The sequence below is a fragment of the Lichenostomus cassidix genome, chromosome 2, assembly GCF_008360975.1.
Source record: "Lichenostomus cassidix isolate B80296 chromosome 2, HeHo_3.0, whole genome shotgun sequence".
NCBI lineage: Eukaryota > Metazoa > Chordata > Aves > Passeriformes > Meliphagidae > Lichenostomus > Lichenostomus cassidix.
Window position 1 is genome coordinate 152,190,319 of NC_139482.1, and position 26,602 is coordinate 152,216,920.

The window sequence follows — 26,602 nt, forward strand, 5'->3', positions numbered from 1 at the left end:
GATTGAAATCCATTAATTCAGATTGAAATCCCTTAATTCAGATTAAAATCCCTTAATTCAGGTTGAAATCCATTAATTCATACTAAAAACCCTTAATTCAGATTAAAATCCCTTAATTCAGATTAAAATCCCTTAATTTGGATTGAAATATCTTAATTCAGATTGAAATCCCTTAATTCAGATTGAAATCCTTTAATTCAGATTGAAATCCATTAATTCAGGTTAAAATCCCTTAATTCGTGTCTAAATCCCCTAATCCAGACCTCAACCCTCAAATTCAGGGATTTTGGGGCAGTTTGGGGTGAAAAAGGACTTTCAGATCACCCAAATCTCCCTCTGCTCTTCCTCTTCCTCCTCAGGGATAAAACTGGGGAAAAACTCATCGATTGAGGCAAATCCAGTTTAATAATTGGGGGAAAAAATTGGAATAATTGGGGAAAAAATTGGAATAATTGGGGAGAAAAATTGAAATAATTAGGAAAAAATTTGAAATAATTGGGGAGAAAAGTTGAAATAATTGGAGAGAAAAATTGAAATAATGGGGAAAAATTTGAAATAATTGGAGAGAAAAATTGAAATAATTGGGGAGAAAAATTGGAATAATTGGGGAGAAAAATTGAAATAATTGGGAAAAAAATTGAAATAATTGGGAAAAAAAATTGAAATAATTGGGAAAAAAATCGAAATAATTGGGAAAAAATTTGAAATAATCGGGAAGAAAAATTGAAATAATGGGGAAGGAAAGTTGAAATAATTGGAGAGAAAAATTGAAAAAATTGGGGAGAAAAGTTGAAATAATCAGGAAGGAAAATTGAAATAATTTGAGAGAAAAATTGAAATAATTGGAGAGAAAAATTGAAATAATTGGGGAGAAAAATTGAAATAATCAGGAGAAAAACTGAAATAATCAGAAAGAAAAATTGGAATAATTGGGAAAAAATTGAAATAATTGGGGAGAAAAATTGGAATAATTGGGGAGAAAAATTGGAATAATTGGAGAGAAAAATTGAAATAATGGGGAAGAAAAATTGAAATAATTGGGGAGAAAAATTGAAATGATTGGAGAGAAAAATTGAAATAATTGGGGAGAAAAATTGAAAAATTCGGGGAGAAAAATTGAAATAACTGGAAAGAAAAATGGAAATAATCAGAGAGAAAAATTGAAGTAATTGGAGAGAAAAATGGAAATAATTGGGAAAAAATTTGAAATAATCAGAAAAATAATTGAAATAATCAGGAAGAAAAATCGAAACAATCTGAGAGAAAAATTGAAATAATAAAGAAAATAAAAGAAAATAATTGGAAAAAAAAATGGAAATAATGGGAAAAGGGACAAAAATCGTCCCCAAAAGTGAAGATTGGTGGCCATGGCACATCCGGGGTCACCCTGCGCTGTCCCCTGTCCTGGTGGCTCTGTCATTGTCACCTTCTCCTGCCCTTGGTGGCCACAGTGACCTTGGTGGCCTCACTGGTCACAGTGGCCACAGTGACCAAAGTGGCCCAATGGCCATGGTGGCCACAGGGACAGTGGTGGTCTTGGTGGCCACACGGTGGCCTTGTGGCTCAGAGGGGTCCTGCTGGCCTTGGTGACCATGGTGGCCACAGGAGTGGCTTTGGTGGCCACAGTGGCTCAGGAGCTCCTGGTGTCCTTGGTGGCCACAGTGGCCAAAGGGACCATGGTGGCCACAGCAGTGGCTTTGGTAGCCTCGTGGCTCAGGGGATCCTGCTGTCTTTGGTGGCCATGGTGACCTTGGTGGCCACAGTGGCTCAGGAGGTCCTAGTGTCCTTGGTGGCCACAGTGCCCATGGTGGCCACAGTGGCCAAAGTGACCATGGTGGCCACAGCAGTGGCTTTGGTGGCCCAAGTGGCTCAGGAGCTCCTGGTGTCCTTGGCGGCCACAGTGCCCATGGTGGCCATAATAGTGGCTTTGGTGGCCACAGTGGCTCGGGAAGTCCTGGTGTCCTTGGTGGCCATGGTGACCACAGTGACCTCAGTGGCTCAGAAGGTCCTGGTGGCCACAGTGGCCAAAGTGACCATGGTGGCCACAGTAGTGGCTTTGGTGGCCAAAGTGGCTCAGGAAGTCCTGGTGGCCTTGGTGGCCACAGTGCCCATGGTGGCCATAATAGTGGCTTTGGTGGCCAAAGTGACTTGGGAAGTCCTGGTGTCCTTGGTGGCCATGGTGACCACAGTGCCCATGGTGGTCACAGCAGTGGCTTTGGTAGCCTTGTGGCTCAGGAGGTCCTAGTGTCCTTGGTGGCCACAGTGCCCATGGTGGCCACAGTGGCCAAAGTGACCATGGTGGCCACAGTAGTGGCTTTGGTGGCCAAAGTGGCTCGGGAAGTTCTGGTGGCCTTGGTGGCCACAGTGGCCAAAGTGCCCATGGTGGCCACAGCAGTGGCTTTGGTAGCCTCGTGGCTTGGGAGGTCCTGGTGTCCTTGGTGGCCATGGTTGCCATGGTGACCTTGGTGGCTCAGAAGGTCCTGGTGGCCACAGTGACCACAGTGACCATGGTGGCCTCGGTGGCTCAGGAGGTCCTGGTTACATTGGTGGCCACGGTGGCCTCGGTGGCCTTGGTGGCTCAGGAGGTCCTGGTGACATTGGTGGCCACGGTGGCCTTGGTGACCTTGGTGGCTCAGAAGGTCCCAGTGGCCACTGCCAGGGCCGTGGTGGCCAGGAGGAGCCCCGTGAGGTGGGGGGGATTGCTGGGGACACTTCCGCCTGGGGGACAAACTGGGGTCAGCGGTGACAGAGGTGACAGAGGTGACAAAGGGTGATAGAGGGTGACAGCAGGTGACAGGAGGTGACAGGGAGGTGACAGAGGGTGACAGGGAGGTGACAGGGAGGTGACAGAGGTGACAGGGAGGTGACAGGGAGGTGACAGGGAGGTGACAGAGGGTGACAGGGAGGTGACAGAGAGGTGACAGGGAGGTGACAGAGGGTGACAGGGAGGTGACAGGGAGGTGACAGAGGGTGACAGGGAGGTGACAGGGAGGTGACAGAGGTGACAGGGAGGTGACAGGGAGGTGACAGGGAGGTGACAGAGGGTCGCAGCTCACCTGCGTCGAACACACAGGGTTTGTCCCCACAGCGCTGCTCTGTGGGAGGGGACAGAGTGACGATGGGGTGGCCTGGCCTTGTCCCCATCCTGTCCCCATTCCATCCCTGTCCCTAACTGTCCCCACCCCTGTCACATCCCTGTCCCCATCCCTGTCCCCATCCCTGTCCCCATCCCTGTCCCATCCTGTCCCCATCCCTGTCCCATCCTGTCCCTATCCTGTCCCCATCCTGTCCCCATCCCTGTCCCATCCTGTCCCCATCCTGTCCCATCCTGTCCCCATCCTGTCCCCATCCTGTCCCATCCCTGTCCCCATCCTGTCCCCATCCCTGTCCCCATTCCATCCCTGTCACCAGTCCATCCCCATCCTGTCCCCAGCCCTCCCTGCCTGTCCCATCCCTGTCCCCCGCACTGTCCCCACGCTGTCACCTCTCAGCCACTCGCAGTTGAAGTTGCTGTGACTCCCGGTGGACCTGAGCCCAATCCTGGCCTTGTCCCCCTCCCTGGTGACATCGGTGACCTCGAACACCTCGAAGGGTGGGATCAGCACCTCCTCCTCGTGCGGGAAGAAGGAGAAGTCCCTGATGGTGACACCGTGACAAGTGTCCACCCTGAACGCCGTGTCCATCCCGAAACCCCAGGAGCTCTCGTTCCGCAGCGACGCCGACGCGAAGTGACCAAACCTGACCGTCCGGCCGCGCTGCACCTCGAACCTGACCCCCCTGACCCCGCGGAACACGCGGTGACACCGCTGTCCCCGAGCGTCCCTCAGCGCGGCCAGAGCGTCGGTCAGCAGGAAGTGCAGAGCCTTGAAGTGGAAGTTGTCCAGATATTCCCGGCGGGAACGGCCGGCCGCTCGGACAGCCGCGTTGAACGTCCGGTGCAGCGCCACCGGCGCCGTGTAGGCCAGCAGGGCCACCGCCTGCGCTGGGGACAGAGGGGACCGAGGGGACCCGGGGGATGTCCGGACGCGCCACTCGGCCGTGGCCAGAGCCCAGGCTTCGGCCAGGTGACCGTCCCGCCGGAACTCGGAGCGGTTGAGGGTCGGCAGCGCCGCGGTCATGGCGCGGCCGCAGCCTCGGTATTGGTCATCGAAGGAGGCTGGGGACATGTCCAGGGCCACCACCGCCAGCGGGGTGACAGCGGTGGCACCCGGGGGGATGGTGGCGGCTGTGGTGGTTGTGGTCATGGTGGTCATCATGGTCATTGTGGTCATTATGGTCATTGTGGTCATCGTGGTCATCGCCAGAAGGGTCAGTGGTAGGAGGGCCATGGTGGGAGAGGCTGTGGGGACACTGGGGGACACTTGGGGACACTGAGGAGACACTGTGGAGACACCAGGGGACACTGGGGGACACTGAGGGACGATGGGGTACAATGGGGGATGCTGTGGGAGCACTGAGGGGACACTGGGGGACACTGAGGGACACTGGGGGACACTGAGGGACACTTTGGGGACACCAGGGGACACTGAGGGGACACTGAGGGACACTTTGGGGACACCAGGGGACACTGAGGGGACACTGAGGGGACACTGAGGGGACACTGAGGGGATACTGAAGGACACTGAGGGACACTTTGGGGACAGCAGGGGACACAGGGACAGTTCCTGGGTCAGCCCCGTCCAGGAGAGCTCTGGCCATGTCCTGAGTCCCTGACCCCAAACCCTGGGGTCACTGTGTCCCCCCAGTGTCCCCAATCCCGTGTCCCCCTTGGTGTCCCCATGTCCCCAGTCCCAATCCCGTGTCCCCCTCAGTGTCCCCAGTCCCAATCCTGTGTCCCCATGTCCCCAATCCCATATTCCCCCAGTGTCCCCATGTCCCCTCAGTGTCCCCATGTCCCCAATCCCAATCTTGTGTTGCCCCCTGGTGTCCCCAACCCCAATCCCGTGTCACCCCTCAGTGTCCCCATGTCCCCAGTCCCATGGTCCCCTCTCAGTGTCCCCCCAGTGTCCCCAAACCCCCAATCCCAGTCCCAATCCCAATCCCCCCAGTGTCCCCATGTCCCCAAAACCCCAGTCCTGTGTCCCCTCTCAGTGTCCCCATGTCCCCAGTCCCAATGCCGTGTCGCCCCCTGGTGTCCCCAATCCCAATCCTATGTCCCCAATTCGATCCCATGTCCCCAAACCCCCAGTCCTGCGTCCCCCTCTCAGTGTCCCCCATGTCCCCCATCCCAATCTTGTGTCGCCCCCCGGTGTCCCCAACCCCGTGTCACCCCCCAGTGCCATGTCCCCAGTCCCAATCCTGTGTCCCCAATCCCAATCCTGTGTCCCCAATCCCAATCCTATGTCCCCTCTCAGTGTCCCCATGTCCCCAATCCCAATCTTGTGTCACCCCCCGGTGTCCCCAACCCCGTGTCACCCCCCAGTGCCATGTCCCCAGTCCCAATCCCATGTCCCCAAACCCCCAGTCCTGTGTCCCCTCTCAGTGTCCCCATGTCCCCAATCCCAATCCAGTGTCCCCAGTTCCGACCCCAATCCCATGTCGACCCCCGGTGTCCCCATGTCCCCAAAACCCCAAATTTGTGTTCTCCCAGATGTCCCCACCTCCTCTTTGATGTCCCCAATCCCAATCCCGTGTCACCCCCCATGTCCCCCCATGTCCCCAGTTTTGTGTCCCCCAGATGTCCCCAATCCCAATCCTGTGTCACCCCCCGTGTCCCCCCGGTGTCCCCAATCCTATGTCCACCCCAGGTGTCCCCTCACTGTCCCCCCATCCCAATTCCATGTCCCCAATGTCCCCAATCCCGTGTCCCCCCAGTGTCCCCAAATCCCCAATGTCCCCAATCCCAATCCCGTGTCCCCTCTCGATGTCCCCAATCCCAATCCCATGTCGCCCCAGTGTCCCCAATCCCATGTCCTCCTCTCAGTGTCCCCCAGTGTCCCCAAATCCGCAATCCCCAATGTCCCCAGTGTCCCCAATGTCCCCAATCCCAATCCCGTGTCCCCTCTCGATGTCCCCAATCCGGTGTCCCCCCAGAGGTGTCCCCATGTCCCCAAATCCCCCCCAATGTCCCCCCTGTCACCTGCGGGGTCCCAGCGCCGCTCCCCGCCCCCCCCGAGGTCACGTGACCGCTGCTGCTATTTTTAGCCTGGCCAGGGATCGTTCCCCTCCCCCTCCCCCCCCTCGGGTATTTTTAGGGTGTCCCCTCCCCCCCCCCGGGACCCAGCGCCAAAATGGGAGTGACTGGGAGGGACTGGGAGGGACTGGGAGGGACTGGGAGACACTGGGGGTAACTGGGAGTGACTGGGAGGCAACTGGGAGGCACTGGGAGTGACTGGGATGCAACTGGGAGTGAGTGGGAGGCACTGGGATCCAACTGGGAGGCACTGGGATGCAACTGCGAGTAACTGGGAGTGAGTGGGAGAGCACTAGGAGGCACTGGGATGCAACTGGGAATTGACTGGGAGTGAGTGGGAGGCAACTGGAAGACACTGGGAGGCAACTGGGAGCGACTGGGAGGTGGTTGGGAGTGACTGGGAGACATTGGGTAACTGGGAGTGACTGGTATTCAACTGGGAGTTACTGGGAGAGCACTGGGAGCAACTGGGAGGCACTGGGAGGTGGCTGGGAGTGACTGGGAGTGACTGGGAGAGCACTGGGAGCAACTGGGAGCAACTGGGAGGTGGCTGGGCAGCGCTGGGAGGGACTGGGAGGCAACTGGGTTCCTTTGGGACACAACTGGGAGTGACTGGGAAGCACTGGGGATCAACTGGATGGGACTGGGAGGCACTGGAAGTGACTGGGAGTGACTGGGAGCAACTGGGAGTCACTGAGGGGTGATTGGGGAGCAACCAGAAGTCACTGGAATTGAATGGGAGCAACTGGGATGTAACTGGGAGGCAACTGGGAGGAACTGGGAGTGACTGGGAGGAACTGGGAGTGACTGGGAGTGACTGGGAGGCACTGGGAGTGACTGGGAGTGACTGGGAAGCACTGGGAGGCTCTGGAGGGTGACTGGGAGGGACTGGGAGGATACTGGGAGTGACTGGGAGTGACTGGGAGTGACTGGGAAGCATTAACCTCCCAGATGAACCTCGATATGCAAATGGCCAGAATTTATACAGTATAAAAAACCCATTAAGCTGTGATTGGAGAATTAAATCTCATTATGCAAATGGGGAAAACTTATTAAGAATGAAAATCTCATAAGCCTCCGGATGCTAAAGGGATGAATCGATGGATAAAGAGAGAAATCAATAGATGAAATCAATAGATAAAGAGAGAAACCAATAGGGAAATCAATAGCGAAATCAATAGATAAAGAGAAAAACCAATAGATACAGAGAGAAGCCAATAGATAAACCAATAGAGAGAGAAATTAATAGATAGAGAAACCAATAGATAAATCAATAGATAATCAATAGATAAACCAATGGATAAAGAGAGAAACCAATAGATAAACCAATAGATAGAGAAATCAATAAAGAGAGAAACCAATAGATAAACAAATAGATAAAGAGAGAAATCAATAGAGAGAAATCAATAGAGAGAAAGAAATCAATAGAGAAATCAATAAAGAGAAATCAATAGAGAAATCAATAGATAAAGAGAGAAACCAATAGATACAGAGAAAAGCCAATAGATAAACCAATAGAGAGAGAAATCAATAGATAAAGAGAGAAACCAATAGATAAATCAATAGATAATCAATAGATAAACCAATGGATAAAGAGAGAAACCAATAGATAAACCAATAGATAGAGAAATCAATAGATAAACCCATAGATAGAGAAATCAATAAAGAGAGAAACCAATAGATAAACAAATAGATAGAGAGAAATCAATAGAGAGAAATCAATAGAGAAATCAATAGATAAAGAGAGAAACCAATAGATAAAGAGAGAAACCAATAGATAAACCAATAGATAGAGAAATCAATAGATAAACCAATAGATAGAGAAATCAATGAAGAGAGAAACCAATAGATAAACAAATAGATAAAGAGAGAAATCAATAGAGAGAAATCAATAGATAGAAATCAATAGATAAAGAGAAATCAATAGAGAAATCAATAAAGAGAAATCAATAAAGAGAAACCAATAGAGAAATCAATAGATAAAGAGAGAAATCAATAGATAAAGAGAGAAACCAATAGAGAGAAACCAATAGATAAACCAATGGATAAAGAGAGAAATCAATAGATAAATCAATAGATAAAGAGAGAAATCAATAGATAGAGAAACCAATAGATAAACCAATAGATAGAGAAATCAATAGACAAACCAACGGATAAAGAGAGAAATCAATAGATAAAGAGAGAAACCAATAGATAAATCAATAGATAATCAATAGATAAACCAATGGATAAAGAGAGAAACCAATAGATAAACCAATAGATAGAGAAATCAATAGATAATCAATAGATAAACCAATGGATAAAGAGAGAAATCAATAGAGAGAAATCAACAGAGAGAAATCAATAGAGAAATCAATAGATAAAGAGAGAAATCAATAGATAAAGAGAGAAACTAATAAAGAGAGAAACCAATAGATAAACCAATGGATAAAGAGAGAAATCAATAGATAAAGAGAGAAACCAATAGATAAATCAATAGATAATCAATAGATAAACCAATGGATAAAGAGAAAAACTGATAGATAAACCAATAGATAGAGAAATCAATAGATAAACCAATAGATAGAGAAATCAATGAAGAGAGAAACCAATAGATAAACAAATAGATAAAGAGAGAAATCAATAGAGAGAAATCAATAGAGAGAAATCAATACATAAAGAGAAATCAATAGAGAAATCAATAAAGAGAAATCAATAAAGAGAAATCAATAGAGAAATCAATAGATAAAGAGAGAAATCAATAGATAAAGAGAGAAACCAATAGAGAGAAACCAATAGATAAACCAATGGATAAAGAGAGAAATCAATAGATAAATCAATAGATAAAGAGAGAAATCAATAGATAGAGAAACCAATAGATAAACCAATAGATAGAGAAATCAATAGACAAACCAATGGATAAAGAGAGAAATCAATAGATAAAGAGAGAAACCAATAGATAAATCAATAGATAAAGAGAGAAACCAATAGATAAACTAATAGATAAAAAGAAAAATCAATAGATAAAGGGATGAACCAATGTATAAGGAGATAAATCAATGGATAGAGAGATAAATCAATGGATAAAAAGATAAACCAATGGATAGAGAGATAAATCAATGCATAAAATGATAAATTCATGGATAAAGAGATAAACCAACGGATAAACCAATGGATAAAGAGATAAATCAATGGATAAAGGAATAAATCAATGGAAAAAGGGATAAACCAATGGATAAAGAGAGAAATCAATGGATAAACCAATGGATAAAGGGATAAATCAATGGATAAATAAATAGATAAATGAATGGATAAAGAGATGAACCAATGGGTAAAGAGATAAATCAATGGATAAAGAGAAAAATCAATGGATAAAGAGATAAATCAATAGATAGAGACATAAATCAATGGATAGAGACATAAATCAATGGATAAAGAGAGAAATCAATGGATAAACCAATGGATAAAGGGATAAACCAATTGATAAAAGGATAAACCAATGGATAAACCAATGGATAAAGGGATAAACCTGATAAATCAATGGAAAAAGGGATAAACCAATGGATAACAGATCAATGGATAAATAAAGGGATAAACCAATGGATAAACCAATGGATAAAGGGATAAACCAATGGATAAAGAGATAAACCTGAGGATAAACGAATGGACAAAGAGATAAGCCAATGGATAAAATGACAAACCAATGGATAAACCAATGGATAAAGAGATAAATTAATGGACAGAGAGATAAATGAATGGATAAAGGGATAAACCAATGGATAAATCAATAGATAAACCAACGGATAAATCAATGGATAAATAAATGGATAAACCAATGGATAAAGGGATAAATCAATGGATAAAGAGATAAACCAATTGATAAAGGGATAAATCAATGGATAAATCAATGGATAAACCTGAGGATAAAGGGATAAACCTGATAAATCAATGGAAAAAGGGATAAACCAATGGATAAAGGGATAAATCAATGGATAAATAAAGGGATAAACTAAGGGACAAAGGGATAAACCTGAGGATGAAGGGGGGCTGAGGCACCCCAACCCATGGGGTCAGGCCAGGACTCCCTTTCCCCATGGTAACAGTGACATCCCGGGAGGATCCCCCAGGAATTGGGGGCAAATCCCAGAAATCCTTCACTGGCAGGACACCGCGAGGGGCTGGAATTCCCAAGGTGGGACCTCTCTGATCTGGATCCTGAATCCCAGCGCAGGTACAGGTGAGACCTCTGATCCCAAATCCCAGTGCAGGTACAGGTGAGACCTCTCTGATCCCAAATCCCAACACAGGTACAGGTGGAACACTCTGATACAGATCCCAAATCCCAGTGCAGGTACAGGTGAGACTCCATGGCTCCTGATACCAAATCCCAGTGCAAGTACAGGTGAGACCCTGATCCAGATCCCAAATCCCAGTGCAGGTACAGGTGGGACCCTCTGATCCCAAATCCCAACAAGGTACAGGTGGGAGATCTTGGATCCAAAATCCAAAATCCCAAATCCCAATGCAGGTATAGGTGACACCTCAATTCAGATCCCAAATCTCACTGCATGTACAGGTGGGACCGCCCTGCTCCAGATCCCAAATCCCACTGCATGTACAGGTGGGACCGCCCTGCTCCAGATCCCAAATCCCACTGCATGTACAGGTGGGACCGCCCTGCTCCAGATCCCAAATCCCAATGCAGGTACAGGTGGGACCTCTTGGATTCAAAATCCCAATGCAGGTACAGCTGAGACCTCTCTGATCCAAACCCTAAATCCCAATGCAGGTACAGGTGAGACTCCACGGCTCCTGATCCCAAATCCCAGTGCAGGTACAGGTGAGACCTCTCTGATCCAAACCCTAAATCCCAACACATGTACAGGTGAGACCTCTTGGATCCAAAATCCTAAATCGCAATACACGTACAGCTGAGACCACCTTATCCAGATCCCAAATCCCAATACAGGTACAGGTGAGACCCTCTGGCCCTGGACCCCAAATCCCAGTGCAGGTACAGGTGGGACTTCTTGGATGCAAAATCCCAAATCCCAACGCAAGTACAGGTGAGACCTCTCTGATTCAGATCCCAAATCCCAGTGCAGGCACAGGTGGGAGTCTCTGATATCCCAGTGCAGGTACAGGTGAGACACCCTGATCCCAAATCCCAATTCAGGTACAGGTGAGAACTTCTGATCTGAATCCCAAATCCCAATGCAGGTAAAGGTGAAACCCCCTGCTCCAAACCCTAAATCCCAATTCAGGTACAGGTGAGACCCCCTGATCCAAATCCCAAATCAGGTACAGGTGAGACCTCTTGGATCCAAACCCTAAATCCCAATACAGGTACAGGTGAGACCCCTCTGATCCCAAATCTCAGTGCAGGTACAGGTGAGATCTCTTGGATCCAAAATCCCAAATCCCAAAGCAGGTACAGGTGACAGACACCTCAATTCAGATCCCAATTCCCAGTGCAGGTACAGGTGAAACCACCTGCTCCAAATCCCAAATCCCAGTGCAGGTACAGGTGAGACCTCTTGGATCCAAAATCCCAAATCACAATACAGGTACAGGTGGAACCACCTGCTCCAAATCCCAAATCTCAGTGCAGGTACAGGTGAGACCCCCTGCTCCAAATCCCAAATCCCAGTGCAGGCACAGGTGGGAGTTCCTGATATCCCAGTGCAGGCACAGGTGAGACCTCCTGGCTCCTCATCCAAAATCCCAATGCAAGTACAGGTGAGACCGTCTGATCCCAAATCCCAATACAGGTACAGGTGAAACCCCCTGCTCCAAGCCCTAAATCCCAATACACGTACAGGTGAGACCTCTTGGATCCAAAATCCCAAATCCCAATACAGGTACAGGTGAGACCACCTTATCCAGATCCCACAAGTACAGGTGAAACCTCTTGGATCCAAAATCCCAAATCCCAATACAGGTACAGGTGAGACACCCCAGCCTCAAGCGCCAGGCTCACCTGGCGCAGGTAAAACCCCCCAGGAAAAGCAAAACCGGAGCAGGTGGAGAGCAAAGCCAAACTCTTGAAACACACGGACTCGGGATGGGGGAGGGAGGAGGAACAGTTTTTGGGGTGGGATTTGGGATTTTCCCCCCGGGCGGTGCCGGGATGGACGGATGGAGCCCGTCAGGAGTCTGGACAGGTGGGATTGGGATCAGTGCAGGAGCCATAAAGTGCAGCGAAGCTTCCCGGAGCTCCCGGGGGTCCGGAGGGTCCGGCGGCGGCTCCGGGATTCCTGGGGGGCTCCAGTGTCCAGGGGGGGTCAGGGGACACCGTGACAGGGGGACACAGCTCAGGAGGGACCGGCAGTGCCAGGACAGTGCCGGTGACGTTCCCGGTTCCATTCCCGGTTCCGGTTCCATTCCCGGTTCCATTCCCAGTTCTGGTTCCATTCCCGGTGCCGTTCCCAGTTCCATTGCCGGTGCCGTTCCCAGTTCCAATGCTGGTTTGGTTGCCAGTCCCAGTTCCGGTGCTGGTTTGGTTCCCAGTCCATTCCCGGTTCTTTTTCCGGTTGTTTTTCCGGTTGTTTTTCCGGTTCCATTCCGGGTTCCGTTCCCGGTGTCTCGGATCCGGTCGGGAATCTCACATGCACATCACCTGCAACCTGCAATGAGGCCAAAGGTGTGTGACTGCCTCACCTGGAGCCACGCCCACATCCTGCCACGCCCACATCCTGCCACGCCCACATGGGGGTCTACCCCCATGCCTACCAGTGGTCACGCCCACATGGCCACGCCCACATCCGGCCACGCCCACATGTTCTACCCTCCCTGCCCCACCCATGTCCACCTGTGGCCACACCCACATGGCCCCACCCACCTACAGCCACACCCACATGTGGTTCTACCCCCATGCCCACCTGTGACCACACCCACCTGTGGCCCCACCCATGCCCAGAAGTGGTCACACCCACCTAGGACACCAGCCACGCCCGTCTGTAGCCACACCCACCTGTGGCCCCATCCTGTCTTCACCCATGACCATCAATGACCACACCCACCTGGGACTCCACCCCTTGTCCATTAGTGACCACACCCACCGGGGACTTCACCCCCTGCCCCACCCATGCCCATCAATGACCACACCCACCTGTGCCACACCCACCTGTGGCTCCACCCTCTGTCCATTAGTGGCCACACCCACCTGTGACCCCACCCTGTGCCCCACCCATGTCCATCAGTGACCACACCCATGCCCACCTGTGACCACACCCACCCATGGCCCCACCCTGCCCCACCCATACCCACCTGTGGCCACACCCATGCCCACCTGTGGCCACACCCACCCATGGCCCCACCCTGCCCCACCCATGCCCACCTGTCCTCCTCGATGCCGCCGCCCTCGGTGTCCCCGCTGTCCCCCTTCTCGGTGTCCCCTTCCCCCAGGTCCATGTCCAGCTCGTTCCCCGTGTCCGAGCGGGTGTAGGCGTAGCCGCTGCGGGAAAGGCCGGCAGGATCTCAGGAATTCTGGGAAATCCTTGGGAAATCCCTCAGGAAATCCCTCGGGAAACCCTCAGGAAATCCTTGAAAAATCCTCGGGAAATTCCTGGGAATCCCTTGGGAAATCCTCAGGAATCCATCAAGAAATCCTTGGGAAATCCTCAGGGAATCCTCGGGAAATCCCTCAGGAACTCCAGGGCTGGAATTCCAGGAAATCCTCGGGAATTCCTCAGGAAATCCTTGGGAAATCTCTGGGGAAATCCCTCGGGAATCCCTCAGGAATTCCAGGGCCAGAATTCTGGGAAATCCCTGGGGAATCCCTTGGGAAATCCTCAGGAAATCCCTCAGGAATTCCAGGGCCAGAATTCCAGGAAATCCTCAGGAAATCCCTGGGAAATCCCTCGGGAAATCCTCAGGAAATCCTAAAAAAATCCTTGGGAAATCCTCAGGGAGTCCTCAAGAAATCCCTCAGGAACTCCAGGGCTGGAATTCCAGGAAATCCTCGGGAATTCCTCAGGAAATCCTTGGGAAATCTCTGGGGAAATCCCTGGGGAATCCCTTGGAAAATCCTCAGGAAATCCCTCAGGAATTCCAGGGCCAGAATTTCAGGAAATCCCTGGGAAATCCCTCGGGAAATCCTCAGGAAATCCTAAAAAAATCCTTGGGAAATCCCTCAGGAATTCCAGGGCTGGAATTCTGGGAAATCCTTTGGGAAATCCCTCGGGAAATCCCTCAGGAAATCCTCAGGAACTCCCTCAGGAAATCCTTCAGCAAATCCTCAGGAAATCCCTCACGAATTCCAGGGCCAAAATTCCACGAAATCCTCAGGAAAATCCCTCGGGAATCCCTGGGCTCACCTGATGGAGCGGCAGGTGAAGAACACAATTCTCTTCAGCCGCTTGTTGTAGAAGAAATAATTGAAGGACCAGAGGCTGCCGTCCTCTCCGAAGGGATCCGAGTCCAGGTCGGGGTTGTAGCTGCAGGAATGGGAAAAGTGGGAATTGCCCCAAATCCTGGGAACAGGGGAGAGCCGAGTATCCCAGAGGAATTCCCAAAGGTGGGAAAACCAGGGGTTTGGGAATTATAGGGTTTGGGAATTCCAGGACTTCAGAATTCCAGGGCTTTTGGGAATTCTGGGGTTTGGGAATTCTAGGACTTTGGAATTCCCAGGGTTTGGGAATTATAGGGTTTGGGAATTCCAGGGGTTTTGGGAATTCTGGGGTTTGGGAATTCTGGGGTTTGGGAATTCCAGGGCTTTTGGGAATTGCAGGGCTTTTGGGAATTGCAGGGTTTGGGAATTGCAGGGTTTGGGAATTCCAAAGCTTTTGGGAATTCCAGGGTTTGGGAATTCCAAGGCTTTTGGGAATTCTAGGACTTCAGAATTCCAGGGCTTTTGGGAATTCCAGGGTTTGGGAATTCCAGGGTTTTTGGGAATTCCAGGGTTTTTGGGAATTCCAAGCAGGTGGAAGGAGATCACAACTCCAGGTCCCCAACAAGGCGGCGACTCCAGCCATGCCTCACACCCAAAATAGCACTTTTTTACAGGAAAAAAGCACTGGAATTCCATGGGAAAGGCTGGAATCCCACGGGAAAGGCTGGAATCCCATGGAAAATGCTGGAATCCCATGGAAAATGCTGGAATAAGGCTGGAATTCCACAGGAAATGCTGGAATTCCATGGGAAAAGCTGGAATCCCATGGGAATGGCCGGAATCCCATGGAAAACGCAGGAATCCCAAAGGAATGGCCGGAATTCCACAGGAAGAGCTAGAATTCCAAGGGAAAGGCTGGAATTCCATAGGAAAGGGCTGGGAAAGGGCCAGAATTCCATGGGAAAGGCCAGAATTCCACAGGAAGAGCTGGAATTCCATGGAAAAAGCCAGAATCCCACAGGAAAGGCTGGAATTCCACAGGAAATTCCATGGGAAACGCTGGAATCCCACAGGAAAAGCCAGAATCCCACGGGAAAGGCTAGAATTCCATGGAAAAAGCCAGAATCCCACAGGAAAGGCCGGAATTCCATGGAAAAAGCCGGAATTCCAGCTGCTCCGGTACCTGTAGATGTCACACTCGGCCAGGCAGATCTCCTCGTCCACTGCGTCCCACAGGAGAGGCTTGAGGGCCTTGAAATCCTCACGGACAGCAGAGAAGAGGCTGCAGTTGACAGCGTTCACCACCTGGGAATATTGGGAATATTTATTGGGAATATTTATTGGGAATATTTATTGGGAATGTGGGAATGGGAACAGGGCTGCAGTTGACAGCGTTCACCACCTGGGAATATTTATTGGGAATATTTATTGGAAATATTTATTGGGAATATTTATTGGGAATATTTATTGGGAATATTGGGGATGTGGGATATGGGAACAGGGCTGCAGTTGACAGCGTTCACCACCTGGAATGGGAATGTGGGAATATTGGGAATATTGGGGATGTGGGAATATTGGGAATGTGTGAATGTGGGAATATTGGGGATGTGGGGTATGGGAATGTGGGAATATGGGAATGGGAACAGGGCTGCAGTTGACAGCGTTCACCACCTGGAATGGGAATATTTGGAATATTGGGAATATTGGGGATGTGGGAATGGGAACAGGGTTGCCCAGACAGGCTGCAGTTGACAGCGTTCACCACCTGGGATGGGAATGTGGGAATATGGGAATGGGGATGTGGGACAGGGAATGGGAATGTGGGAATGGGAATGTGGGAATGGTTTTGAAGAAATTATTTTTAAGGGAATGAGATGGATTTGAGGGCACGAGGTGGTTCTGAGGGAATGATTTTGAGGGAACGATGCAGTTCTGAGGGAACCAGGTGGTTCTGAAAGAACAGTTCTGAGGGAACGAGGTGGTTTTGGGGGAATGAGGTGGGTTTGATGGAATGAAATGGTTTTGAGGGATTGAGGTGGTTCTGAAGGATTGGTTTTGGGGGAACCAGGTGTTTCTCAGGGAATGATTTTGAGGGAACCAGGTGGTTCTGAAGGAATGAGGTGGTTCTGAGGGAACCAGGTGGTTTTGAAGGAATGGTTCTGAGGGAATGAGATGGTTTAGAGGAAATGAGGTGGTTCTGAAGGGTTGGTTCTGAGGGAACGAGATGGATTTGAGGCAACCAGGTGGTTCTGAAGGAACAGTTCTGAGGGAATCAGGTGGTTCTGAGGGAACCAGGTGGCTCCGAGGGTCCCTCCCGCTCCCCCAGTCCATCCCAGTCCCCCCAGTGCCCCCAGTCCGTACCCAGTTGAGGCTGGGCTCGCGGCTGAACTCGTGGCTCTTGGCGGCGCTGAAGTCGTAGTCGGGCCGGAAGGACTCGTTGAGCGTGGCGATCAGGTAGAAAAGGGTTTTGCGGCTGCACGTGTCACTCAGAGGTCCCTCGTCGTCCCCTCCCTGGCTCTTCCCCAGCCTGGGAATGGGAATGGTGTGTCAGCAGAACTGCAGGGACACCGGGGGACAGCAGGGGACAGCGGGACACTGGGATGTGATGGGACAGTGGGACATTGGGACGTGATGGGACATGGAGGGACAGTGGGGGACAGCAGGGGACAGTGGGACTTTGGGATGTGACGGGACAGTGGGGGACAGTGGGACATTGGGACATGGCAGGACATAGGGACACTGTGGGACATGGAGGGACAGTGGGACATTGGGACACAGTGGGACACAGCAGGACACAGTGAGACACAGAGGGACACAGAGGGACACCTTGGGACATTGGGACAGAGAGGGACACAGTGGGACACAGAGGGACATTGGGACACAATGGGACACGGAGGGACACAGTGGGACACGGAGGGACACGGCGGGACATGGAGGGACACAGAGGGACATGGGGGGACATTGGAGGGACACATTGGGACATGGACGGACGCAGTGGGACAAGGAAGGACACAGTGGGACATGGAGGGACACAGTGGGACACAATGGGACACAATGGGACACAGTGGGACACAGTGGGACATGGAGGAACACCTTGGGACACACTGGGACACTGGAGGATACAGCAGGACACAGAGGGACATTGGGACATGGAGAGACACAGAGGGACACAGCGGGACACGGTGGGACACAGTGGGACACAGAGGGACATTGGGACACAGTGGGACACAGTGGGACACAGCCACCCCCAGGGCTGGGAGCAATCCTGGGCAATTCCCCATGGAAAGGGCGGTGGGGTTGGGATTCCCAGGGGGATCTGGGATCCCAGTGGAGGTGGCACTTGGGGACAGGGCTGGGGTGGCCTTGGTGGTGCTGGGGGAATTGGCATCCAACCCCAAAAGCTGCTTGCCAACAGATCCCACAAATCCCAGGGCTGATCCTGGGGCTGATCCCATTATCCCAGAGCTGATCCCATTATCCTAGAGCCAATCTCAAGGCTGATCCCGCAATCCCACAACCAATCCCACAATCCCAGAGCCGATCCCCCAATCCCAATCCCCCAATCCCAATGCTGATCCCAGGGCTGATTCCATTGCCAATTCCATAATCCCAGGGCTGACCCCATTATCCAAATCCCACAATTCCAACCCCACAATTCCAACCCCACAATCCCAATCCCCCAATCCCCCAATCCCCCAATCCCCCAATCCCACAATCCCAACCCCACAATCCCAGGGCTGATTCCAGAGCCAATCCCACGATCCCAGAGCTGATCCTAGGGCTCATCCCACAATCCCAATCCCACACTCCCAATCCCCCAATCCTGATCCCACAATCCCATAGCCAATCCCAATCCCAAAATCCCGATCTCTCAATCCCACAATCCCGATCCCACAATCCTGATCCCACAATCCCAGGTCTGACCCCATTATCCCAATCCCAATCCCAATCCCCCAATCCCAGAGCTGATCCCACAATCCCAGAGCTGACCCCATTATCCCAATCCCCCAACCCCAATCCCAATCCCCAGGTACCTGCCGGGGCTGAGGCCGGAGGTCTGGGGAGGTGACAGAGCCTCCAGCACGTGACCCACTGTCCCAATCCCCCAATCCCACAGTCCCAATGCCCCAATCCCAATCCCCCAATCTCCCAATCCCACAATCCCAGGGCTGATTCCAGAGCCAATCCCCCATCCCAATCCCACACTCCCAATCCTACAATCCCACAATCCCATTGCTGATCCCACAATCCCAGGGCTGATCCCATTGCCAATCCCACAATCCCAGGGCTGACCCCATAATCCAAATCCCCCAATCCCAATCCCCCAATCCCAATCCCACAATCCCAATCCCACAATCTCAGGGCCAATCCCACAATCCCAGTGCTGATCCCATAATCCCAATCCCACAATCCCCCCATCCCCATCCCACAATCCCAGTGCTGATTTCAGGCCTGATTTCATTGCCAATCCCACAATCCCAGAGCTGACCCCATTAGCCCAATCCCCCAACCCCAATCCCAATCCCATACCTGCCGGGGCTGAGGCTGGAGGTCTGGGGAGGTGACAGAGCCTCCAGCACGTGACCCACTGTCCCAATCCCCCAGTCCCAATCCCACAATCCCAATCCCCCAATCAATCCCACAATCCCAATCCCTCAATCCCAATCCCTCAATCCCAATCCCCCAGTCCCAATCCCACAATCCCAATCACAATCCCACAATCCCCCAATCCCAATCCCACACTCCCAATTCCCCAATCCCAATCACCCAATCCCAAACCCAATTCCACAACCCCAACCCCACAATCCCAGGGCTGATTCCAGAGCCAATCCCATGATCCCAGAGCTGATCCTAGGGCTCATTCCACAATCTCAATCCCATTGCTGATCCCACAATCCCAATCCCCCAATCCCAATCCCAATATCCTGGTACCTGCCGGGGCTGAGGCCAGAGGTCTGGGGAGGTGACAGAGCCTCCAGCACGTGACCCACTGTCCCAATCCCACAATCCCAACCCCACAATCCCAACCCCACAACTGCAATCCCCCAATCCCGATCCCACAATCCTGATCCCCAAATCCTGATCCCACAATCCCATAGCCAATCCCAATCCCAAAATCCCAATCTCTCAATCCCACACTCCTGATCCCACAATCCCAATCCCAATCCCAATCCCAATCCCACACTCCCAATCCCACAATCCCAGGGCTGACCCCATTATCCAAATCCCCCAATCCCATACCTGCCGGGGCTGAGGCCGGAGGTCTGGGGAGGTGACAGAGCCTCCAGCACGTGACACACAATCCCAATCCCAATCCCACAATCCCAATCCCACACTCCCAATTCCCCAATCCCAATCACCCAATCCCAAACCCAATTCCACAATCCCAACCCCACAATCCCAGGGCTGATTCCAGAGCCAATCCCATGATCCCAGAGCTGATCCTAGGGCTCATCCCACAATCCCAATCCCACACTCTCATTGCCAATCCCCCATTGCCAATCCCACAATCCCATTGCTGATCCCACAATCCCAATCCCAATCCCAGGGTTGATTCCAGAGCCAATCCCAGGGCTCATCCCACAATCCCAATCCCAATCTTAAAATCCCAATCCCACAATCCCAGTGCTGATCCCAGGGCCGATCCCATTGCCAATCCCACAATCCCAGGGCTGACCCCATTATCCCAATCCCACAATCCCAATCCCACAATCCCAGAGCTGACCCCATTATCCCAATCCCCCAATCCCAATCCCATACCTGCCAGGGCTGAGGCCGGAGGTCTGGGGAGGTGACAGAGCCTCCAGCACGTGACACACAATCCCAATCCCCCAATCCCACAATCCCAATCCCACATTCCCAATCCCACAATCCCAATCCCAACCCCACAATCCCAATCCCAATCCCCCAATCCCAACCTGCCGGGGCTGAGGCCGGAGGTCTGGGGAGGTGACAGAGCCTCCAGCACGTGACACACAATCCCAACCCCACAATCCCAACCCCACAATCCCAACCCCACATTCCCAACCCCACAATCCCAATTCCAATCCCCCAATCCCAATCCCGATCCCACAATCCCATAGCCAATCCCAATCCCAAAATCCCAATCTCTCAATCCCACAATCCTGATCCCACAATCCCAATCCCGATCCCACAATCCCAATCCCACAATCCCAGGGCTGACCCCATTATCCCAATCCCAATCCCACACCTGCCGGGGCTGAGGCCGGAGGTCTGGGGAGGTGACAGAGCCTCCAGCACGTGGGGTTGTCCCTCCTGGCAGAACTGCTTGAAGAGCTGCTTGTCAATCCCAGCCAGCTTGCAGGAATAGCTCTCGATCCTACAGGGAAAACAGGGAACGCTGGGAATACTGGGAGAAACTGGGAATACTGGGAGAAACTTTTTTGCCCTTTTTTTCCAGTTAAATTCCCTTTTTTCCGGCTAATTTTCTCTTTTTTCCAGCTAATTTTCTCTTTTTTTCCCTAGTTAATTTTTTCTTTTTTTCCAGTTAAATTTCCCTTTTTTTCCCCTTAATTTTCCCTTTTTTCCAATTAATTTCCCTTTTTTTTTCCAGTTAAATTTCTCTTTTTTCCCAGTTAATTTTCTCTTTTTTTTCCAGTTAATTTTCCCTTTTTTCTAGTTATTTTTTGCCTTTTTTTCCAGTTAATTTCCATTTTTTCCAGTTAATTTCCCTTTTTTCCCAGTTAGTTTTCCCTTTTTTCAGTTAATTCTCCTTTTTTTCCAGTTAATTTTCCCTTTTTTCCCAGTTAAAGTTCCTTTTTTTCAAGTTATTTTTCCCTTTTTTTCCACTTAATTTCCCTTTTTTCCACTTAATTTCCTTTTTTTTTCCAGTTAATTTTCCCTTTTTTCCCTGTTAATTTTCCCTTTTTTTTTCCAGTTAAATTTCCCCTCTTTTTCCAGCTAATTTTCTCTTTTTTCCAGTTAATTTTCCCCTTTTTTTCCACTTAATTTCCCACTTTTTTCCAGTTAAATTTCCCTTTTTTTCCAGTTAAATTTCCCTTTTTTTCCAGTTAATTTCCTTTTTTCCCAATTAATTTTCTCTTTTTTTCTAGTTAATTTTCCCTTTTTTTCCCAATCCTTTTTCTCTTTTTTTCCAGTTAATTTTCTCTTTTTTTCCAGTCAATTTTTCACTTTTTTCCAGTTAAATTTCCTTTTTTCCCAGTTAATTTTCTCTTTTTTCCACTTAATTTTTCTTTTTTTTCCCAGTTAATTTTCCCTTTATTTCCCAATTAATTTTCTCATTTTTTCCAGTTAATTTCCTTTTTTTTTTTACTTAATTTTCCCTTTTTTTCCACTTATTTTCCCTTTTTTCCCCATTAATTTTCTCTTTTTTTCTCAGTTAATTTCTCTTTTTTTTTTCCAATTAATTTCTCTTTTTTCCCAGTTAATTTTACTTTTTTTTTCCAGTTAATTTTACTTTTTTTTCCAGTTAATTTTACTTTTTTTTCCAGTTAATTTTCTTTTTTTTTCCAGTTAATTTTCTTTCTGGCTCTGGGCATGGAATTCCACTGGGAAAATTTTGGTTTTTTGGGAATATTTATCCCAAAATTTTGGGGTTTTGGGGAATATTTAACCCAAAATTTGTTTTTGGGATATTTATCCCAAAATATTCTTGCAGGTCCTTCAAGATATAATAATTAATAATAAAAATAAAATAATAAAATAGTAAAAATAATACTACTAATAAAATAAACACAATAATTATTAATTCAGAATAATCATTAAGAACTATTAGTAATAATAAATAATATCAACAAAAATTATTAATTTAAGATGGTTAATAATAACATATAACACCCACAGTAATTATTAATTTAAAATTATTAATAATAATTAAAGAAATAATAATAATAATACAAAATATCCACAATAATTATTAATTAAAAATATTCAACATCAAGCTCAGAAAATGCAGAATTAAAATTATTTCTGCTGGAAAACAGGATAAAAAAATAAAATAAAATTCAGGATTTAGGGCAAGAAAAGGATTGCAAATCCAGGTGGGAATTTGGGAAATTTTTAGAAAATTTGGGAAAATTTATCCCAAAATATTCTTGTGAGTCCTAAAAGATATAATATTCCATAATAGTAATAAAAAACCAAAATAATAATATATAATATCCACAATAATCATTAACTTAAAATAGCTAATAATAATAATAATAATAATAATAATAATAATAAAAATAATATCTACAATAATTACTAATTAAAAACATTCAACATCAAGCTGAGAAAGTGGAAAATTAAAATTATTTCTGCTGGAAAACAAAATAACAAAAATAAAATAAAATTCAGAATTTAAGGCAAGAAAAGAATTCCAAATCCAGGTGGGAATTTGGGAAAATTTCAGAAAATTTTTGGGAAAAACAAAATCAAAAATAAAAAATAAAAAATTAAAAATCAAAAATCAAAAATATAAAATAAAAAATCAAAAATCCAAGTGGAAAGGATGAACTCAGGGATGGAAATTCCCACTCAAGGATTCCAGAATTCCCAAAAAAATCCCAAAAAAATCCCAAATTATCCCCAAATTCCCGTTTTTTTAACCCCTCACCTGCCGATGATGTGGATTTCCAAATCCAGGTGGGAATTTTGGGAAAATTTCAGAAAATTTTGGGAAAAAAAATCAAAAATAAATAATGAAAAATCAAAAATAAAATATCAAAAATCAAAAATCAAAAATCCAAGTGGAAAGGATGAACTCAGGGATGGAAATTCCCACTGGAGGATTCCAGAATTCCCAAAAAAATCCAAAAAAATTCCCAAATTATCCCCAAATTCCCGTTTTTTTTTTTAACCCCTCACCTGCCGATGATGTGGATTCCAAATCCAGGTGGGAATTTGGGAAAATTTCAGAAAATTTGGGAAAAATTTCGGGAAAAAAAGATTAAAAAATAAAAAAAAAATTTAAAAAAATTAAAAATAAAAAATCCAAGTGGAAAGGATGAACTCAGGGATGGAAATTCCCAGGAAATTCCCAGTTGAGGATTCCAGAATTCCCAAAAAAATCCCAAAAAAATCCCAAAAAAATCCCAAAAAAATCCCAAATTCCCAGGTTTTTTTAACCCCTCACCTGCCGATGATGTGGATTCCAAATCCAGGTGGGAATTTGGGAAAATTTCAGAAAATTTTGGGAAAAAGAAATTTAAAAATAAAAAAATAATTAAAAAAAATTAAAATAAAAAAATCCAAGTGGAAAGGATGAACCAGGAGGTGCAAATTTCCAATGAAGGATTCCAGAATTCCCCAAAAAAATCCCAAAAAATTCCCAAATTAATCCCAAATTCCCTGTTTTAACCCCTCACCTGCCGATGATGTGGGCGTCGCCCGTCTCCACCGTCAGCTGGGAGTTGATTGCTTCGAAACTGGAGTTTTCCAGCAGCTTCATCCTCCCAGGGGAGCCAAATTCCCAGAGAAATTCCCGGGGAAATTCCCAATTTCCGGCAGAATTCCCAGGAAAATATTCCTGGTGCAATTCCTGGTGCAGCAGCTGCTGGGAGAGAGCAGGATGGGGAGGAATGGAATGGATTTTCCAAGCCCAAAATGGGAATTGGGAAGTGGGAAAAGGAGGAAGGGAAGGGGAAAAAGGGGAAAAAAATGGGAAGGGGAAAGGGAAATGGGAGGAGAAAGGGGGAAAAAGGGGAAAAAGGGGAAAAAAGGGGGAAAAAGGGGAAAAAAGGGGGAAAAAGGGGAAAAAAGGGGGAAAAATTAAATGGAAAGAGGAGAAGGAAATGGGAGAAGGAAAGGAAGGAGAGAAGGAAAAAAAAGGAAAAGGAAAAAGGGGGGGAAAAAAGGGGAAAAAGGGGGAAATTAATGGGAAAAAAGGGGAAAAAAGGGTAAAAAAGAGGAAAAAAGGGAAAAAAAGGGGAAAAAAGGGGAAAAAAGGGGGAAAAAGGGGGAAAAAGGAAAAAAAGGGGGAAAAAGGGAAAAAAAGGGAAAAAAGGGGAAAAAAGGGGAAAAACAAGGGGAAAAAGGGGAAAAAAAAGGGGAAAAAAGGGGAAAAAAAGGGGAAAAATTAAATGGAAAGAGGGGAGGAAAGGGAAATGGGAGAAGGAAAGGGGAAGGAGAGAAGGAAAAAAAAGGGAAAAAGGGGGAAAAAGGGGAAAAATTAAATGGGAAGAGGGAAGGAAAGGGAAATGGGAGAAGGGAAAAAAAGGGAAAAAAGAGGAAAAAAGGGAAAAAAGGGAAAAAAGGGGAAAAAAGGGAAAAAAATGGAAAAAAGGGAAAAGGAAAGGGAAAAAAGGGGAAAAAAGGGGAAAAAAGGGGAAAAAGGGGGAAAAAGGGGAAAATTTAAATGGGAAGAGGAAAGGAAAGGGAAATGGGAGAAGGGGGAAAAAAGGGAAAAAAGGGGAAAAAGGGGAAAAAGGGAAAAAAGGGGGAAAAGGGGAAAAAAAGGGGAAAAAAGGGGAAAAAAGGGAAAAATTAAATGGAAAGAGGGGAGGAAAGGGAAATGGGAAATGGGAAAAGGGAAAAAAAGGGGAAAAATTAATGGGAAGAGGAAAAGGAAATGGGAGAAGGAAAGGAGAATGGGAGAAGGAGAAAGAGAAAAAGAAGGGAAAAAGGGAAAACAAGGGAAAAAAAGGGAAAAAAGGGGGGAAAAGGGGAAAAGGGAAAAAAGGGAAAAAAAGGGGAAAAAAGGGGAAAAAAAGGGAAAAAATAAATGGGAAGATGGGAGGAAAGGGAAATAGGAGAAGGAAAATGGGAAAAGGAAAAGGGAAAAAAGGAGAAAATAAGAACTGGAAAGGGAAATGGGGGGAGAAAAGGGAAAAAAGGGGAAAAAAAGAAATGGAAAGAGGGAAGGAAAGGGAAATAGGAGAAGGAAAAGGGAAAGGGGAAAAGAGGAAATAGAAAGAGGGGAGGAAACGGAAAAGGAAAGGGAAAAGGAAAGGAAAAGGGAAAAGGAGAAGGAGAAAGGAAAGGGAAAAGAAGAGGGAAAAGGAAAGGAAAAGGAAAGGAAAAGGAGAAGGAAAAGGAGAAGGAAAGGAAAAAGGAAAAGGAAGGGAAAAGGAAAGAAAAGGTCAAGGAAAAGGAAATGGAAAGGGAAAAGGAAAAGGAAAAAGGAGAAGGAAAAGAAAAGGAAAAGAAGGAAGAGGAAATGGAAAGGAAAAGGAAAGGGGAAAAGGAAAGAAAAAGGTCAGGGAGAAGGAAAAGGAAAGAAAAGGGAAAGGAAAAGGAAAGGAGAAGAAAAGGAAAAGAAAGGAAAGGGAAAAGGAAAGGGAAGGAAAAGAAGAGGGAAAAGGAAAGGAAAAAGAAAAGGAAAGGAAGGGAGGAGGAAGAGGAAGTGCAGCTCCGAGCAGAGCTACCGCAGCCACCGCAACCAGGGACACGGTGACAGGCGGAGAGGAGGAAGCAGAGAGAGAGGAGGAGGAAGAAGAGGAGAATCAGGAGGAAGAAGAAGAAAAAGAGGGAAGAAAACAAGGAAAAAGGCGCGGGAAAACCTTCGCCGCTCCCGGGCGGCGCCACCGGAAGTGCCATCCCGGCATGCCCCGCGCGCCGGACTACAGCTCCCGGCGTGCCCCGCGCGGCGCCTCAGCAACACCCATTGGCGGACTACAGCTCCCGGCATGCCCCGCGCGAGCGCACAGGGGCCGTTATTACCGGACCACAGCTCCCATCGTGCCCCGCGGCCGCGCGCACTGCCGGGCCGCTCCCGGGCCGCGCGGGGCATGCCGGGAGTTGTAGTCCGAGGCGCCTGAGGCCGCGCAGGGCAGGGGGCGGCAGGGCGGCGGGCCGAGCGGGCTTACCGGCGCGTCCTGCTCCCCGTCGGTGCCTCCTGGCCGCGGCGGCGCCTTCAGGCTCGGGGCGCGTGTAAAGGGAGGAGTCTCCGCAGCAAGCTCGAGGAGGGCGCGCGCGCCGCGGCCGCCGTCCGCCGTCTGGCGCCGGCCCAGCGGGCCTCCGCCCACCTCGACATGTCCCCGAGTGCTCGGGACGGCGCGAGCGGCTGAGCGCGGTGCTGGGAGTCCCCCCGGGCTGAGCGGGCTGAGCGGGCGACCTTCCGCTGCGGCACCGGACGGCAACAGCGGCGGCAGCGCCCCGCCCGCCCCGCCCCGCCCGAGCGGCGCCCGCGGCCTGCGATCCCATTGGTGGCAATACCTGTCAATCACCGCCGCCCTCACCGCTGATTGGCTGAGCGC

At 48.6% G+C, this 26,602-nt stretch overlaps 2 protein-coding genes and 1 long non-coding RNA gene across 5 annotated transcripts; all 3 read right to left on the minus strand.

Moving 5' to 3' along the window:
* LOC146442651 (uncharacterized) lies at positions 1 to 2,202 on the minus strand. The gene is made up of 2 exons (XR_014850325.1): positions 2,035 to 2,202; positions 1 to 1,989 (listed from the first exon to the last, which is right to left on the minus strand). It is a non-coding gene; the product is annotated as an uncharacterized LOC146442651 (long non-coding RNA).
* Positions 2,203 to 2,424: 222 nt separating this feature from the next.
* On the minus strand, positions 2,425 to 4,570 carry LOC146442652 (erythroblast NAD(P)(+)--arginine ADP-ribosyltransferase-like). 2 transcript variants are annotated; one of them, XM_085053894.1, is made up of 5 exons: positions 4,392 to 4,570; positions 3,485 to 4,360; positions 3,057 to 3,095; positions 2,624 to 2,718; positions 2,425 to 2,560 (listed from the first exon to the last, which is right to left on the minus strand). In XM_085053894.1, exons 2-4 carry the CDS (start codon positions 4,326 to 4,328, stop codon positions 2,633 to 2,635), a joined length of 969 nt encoding a protein of 322 aa, XP_084910020.1. In that variant the 5' UTR covers positions 4,329 to 4,360; positions 4,392 to 4,570; the 3' UTR covers positions 2,425 to 2,560; positions 2,624 to 2,632. The 2 variants fall into 2 exon arrangements, with proteins under 2 accessions (XP_084910020.1, XP_084910021.1); XM_085053895.1 differs by having other exon boundaries at positions 2,425 to 2,718; positions 4,392 to 4,471.
* Positions 4,571 to 12,136: 7,566 nt separating this feature from the next.
* On the minus strand, positions 12,137 to 26,517 carry LOC146442653 (repressor of RNA polymerase III transcription MAF1 homolog). 2 transcript variants are annotated; one of them, XM_085053889.1, is made up of 8 exons: positions 26,213 to 26,517; positions 23,774 to 23,958; positions 20,656 to 20,784; positions 16,806 to 16,971; positions 15,628 to 15,749; positions 14,431 to 14,550; positions 13,452 to 13,568; positions 12,137 to 12,738 (listed from the first exon to the last, which is right to left on the minus strand). In XM_085053889.1, exons 2-8 carry the CDS (start codon positions 23,854 to 23,856, stop codon positions 12,717 to 12,719), a joined length of 759 nt encoding a protein of 252 aa, XP_084910015.1. In that variant the 5' UTR covers positions 23,857 to 23,958; positions 26,213 to 26,517; the 3' UTR covers positions 12,137 to 12,716. The 2 variants fall into 2 exon arrangements, with proteins under 2 accessions (XP_084910015.1, XP_084910017.1); XM_085053891.1 differs by having other exon boundaries at positions 23,774 to 23,961.
* Positions 26,518 to 26,602: the final 85 nt, after the last annotated feature.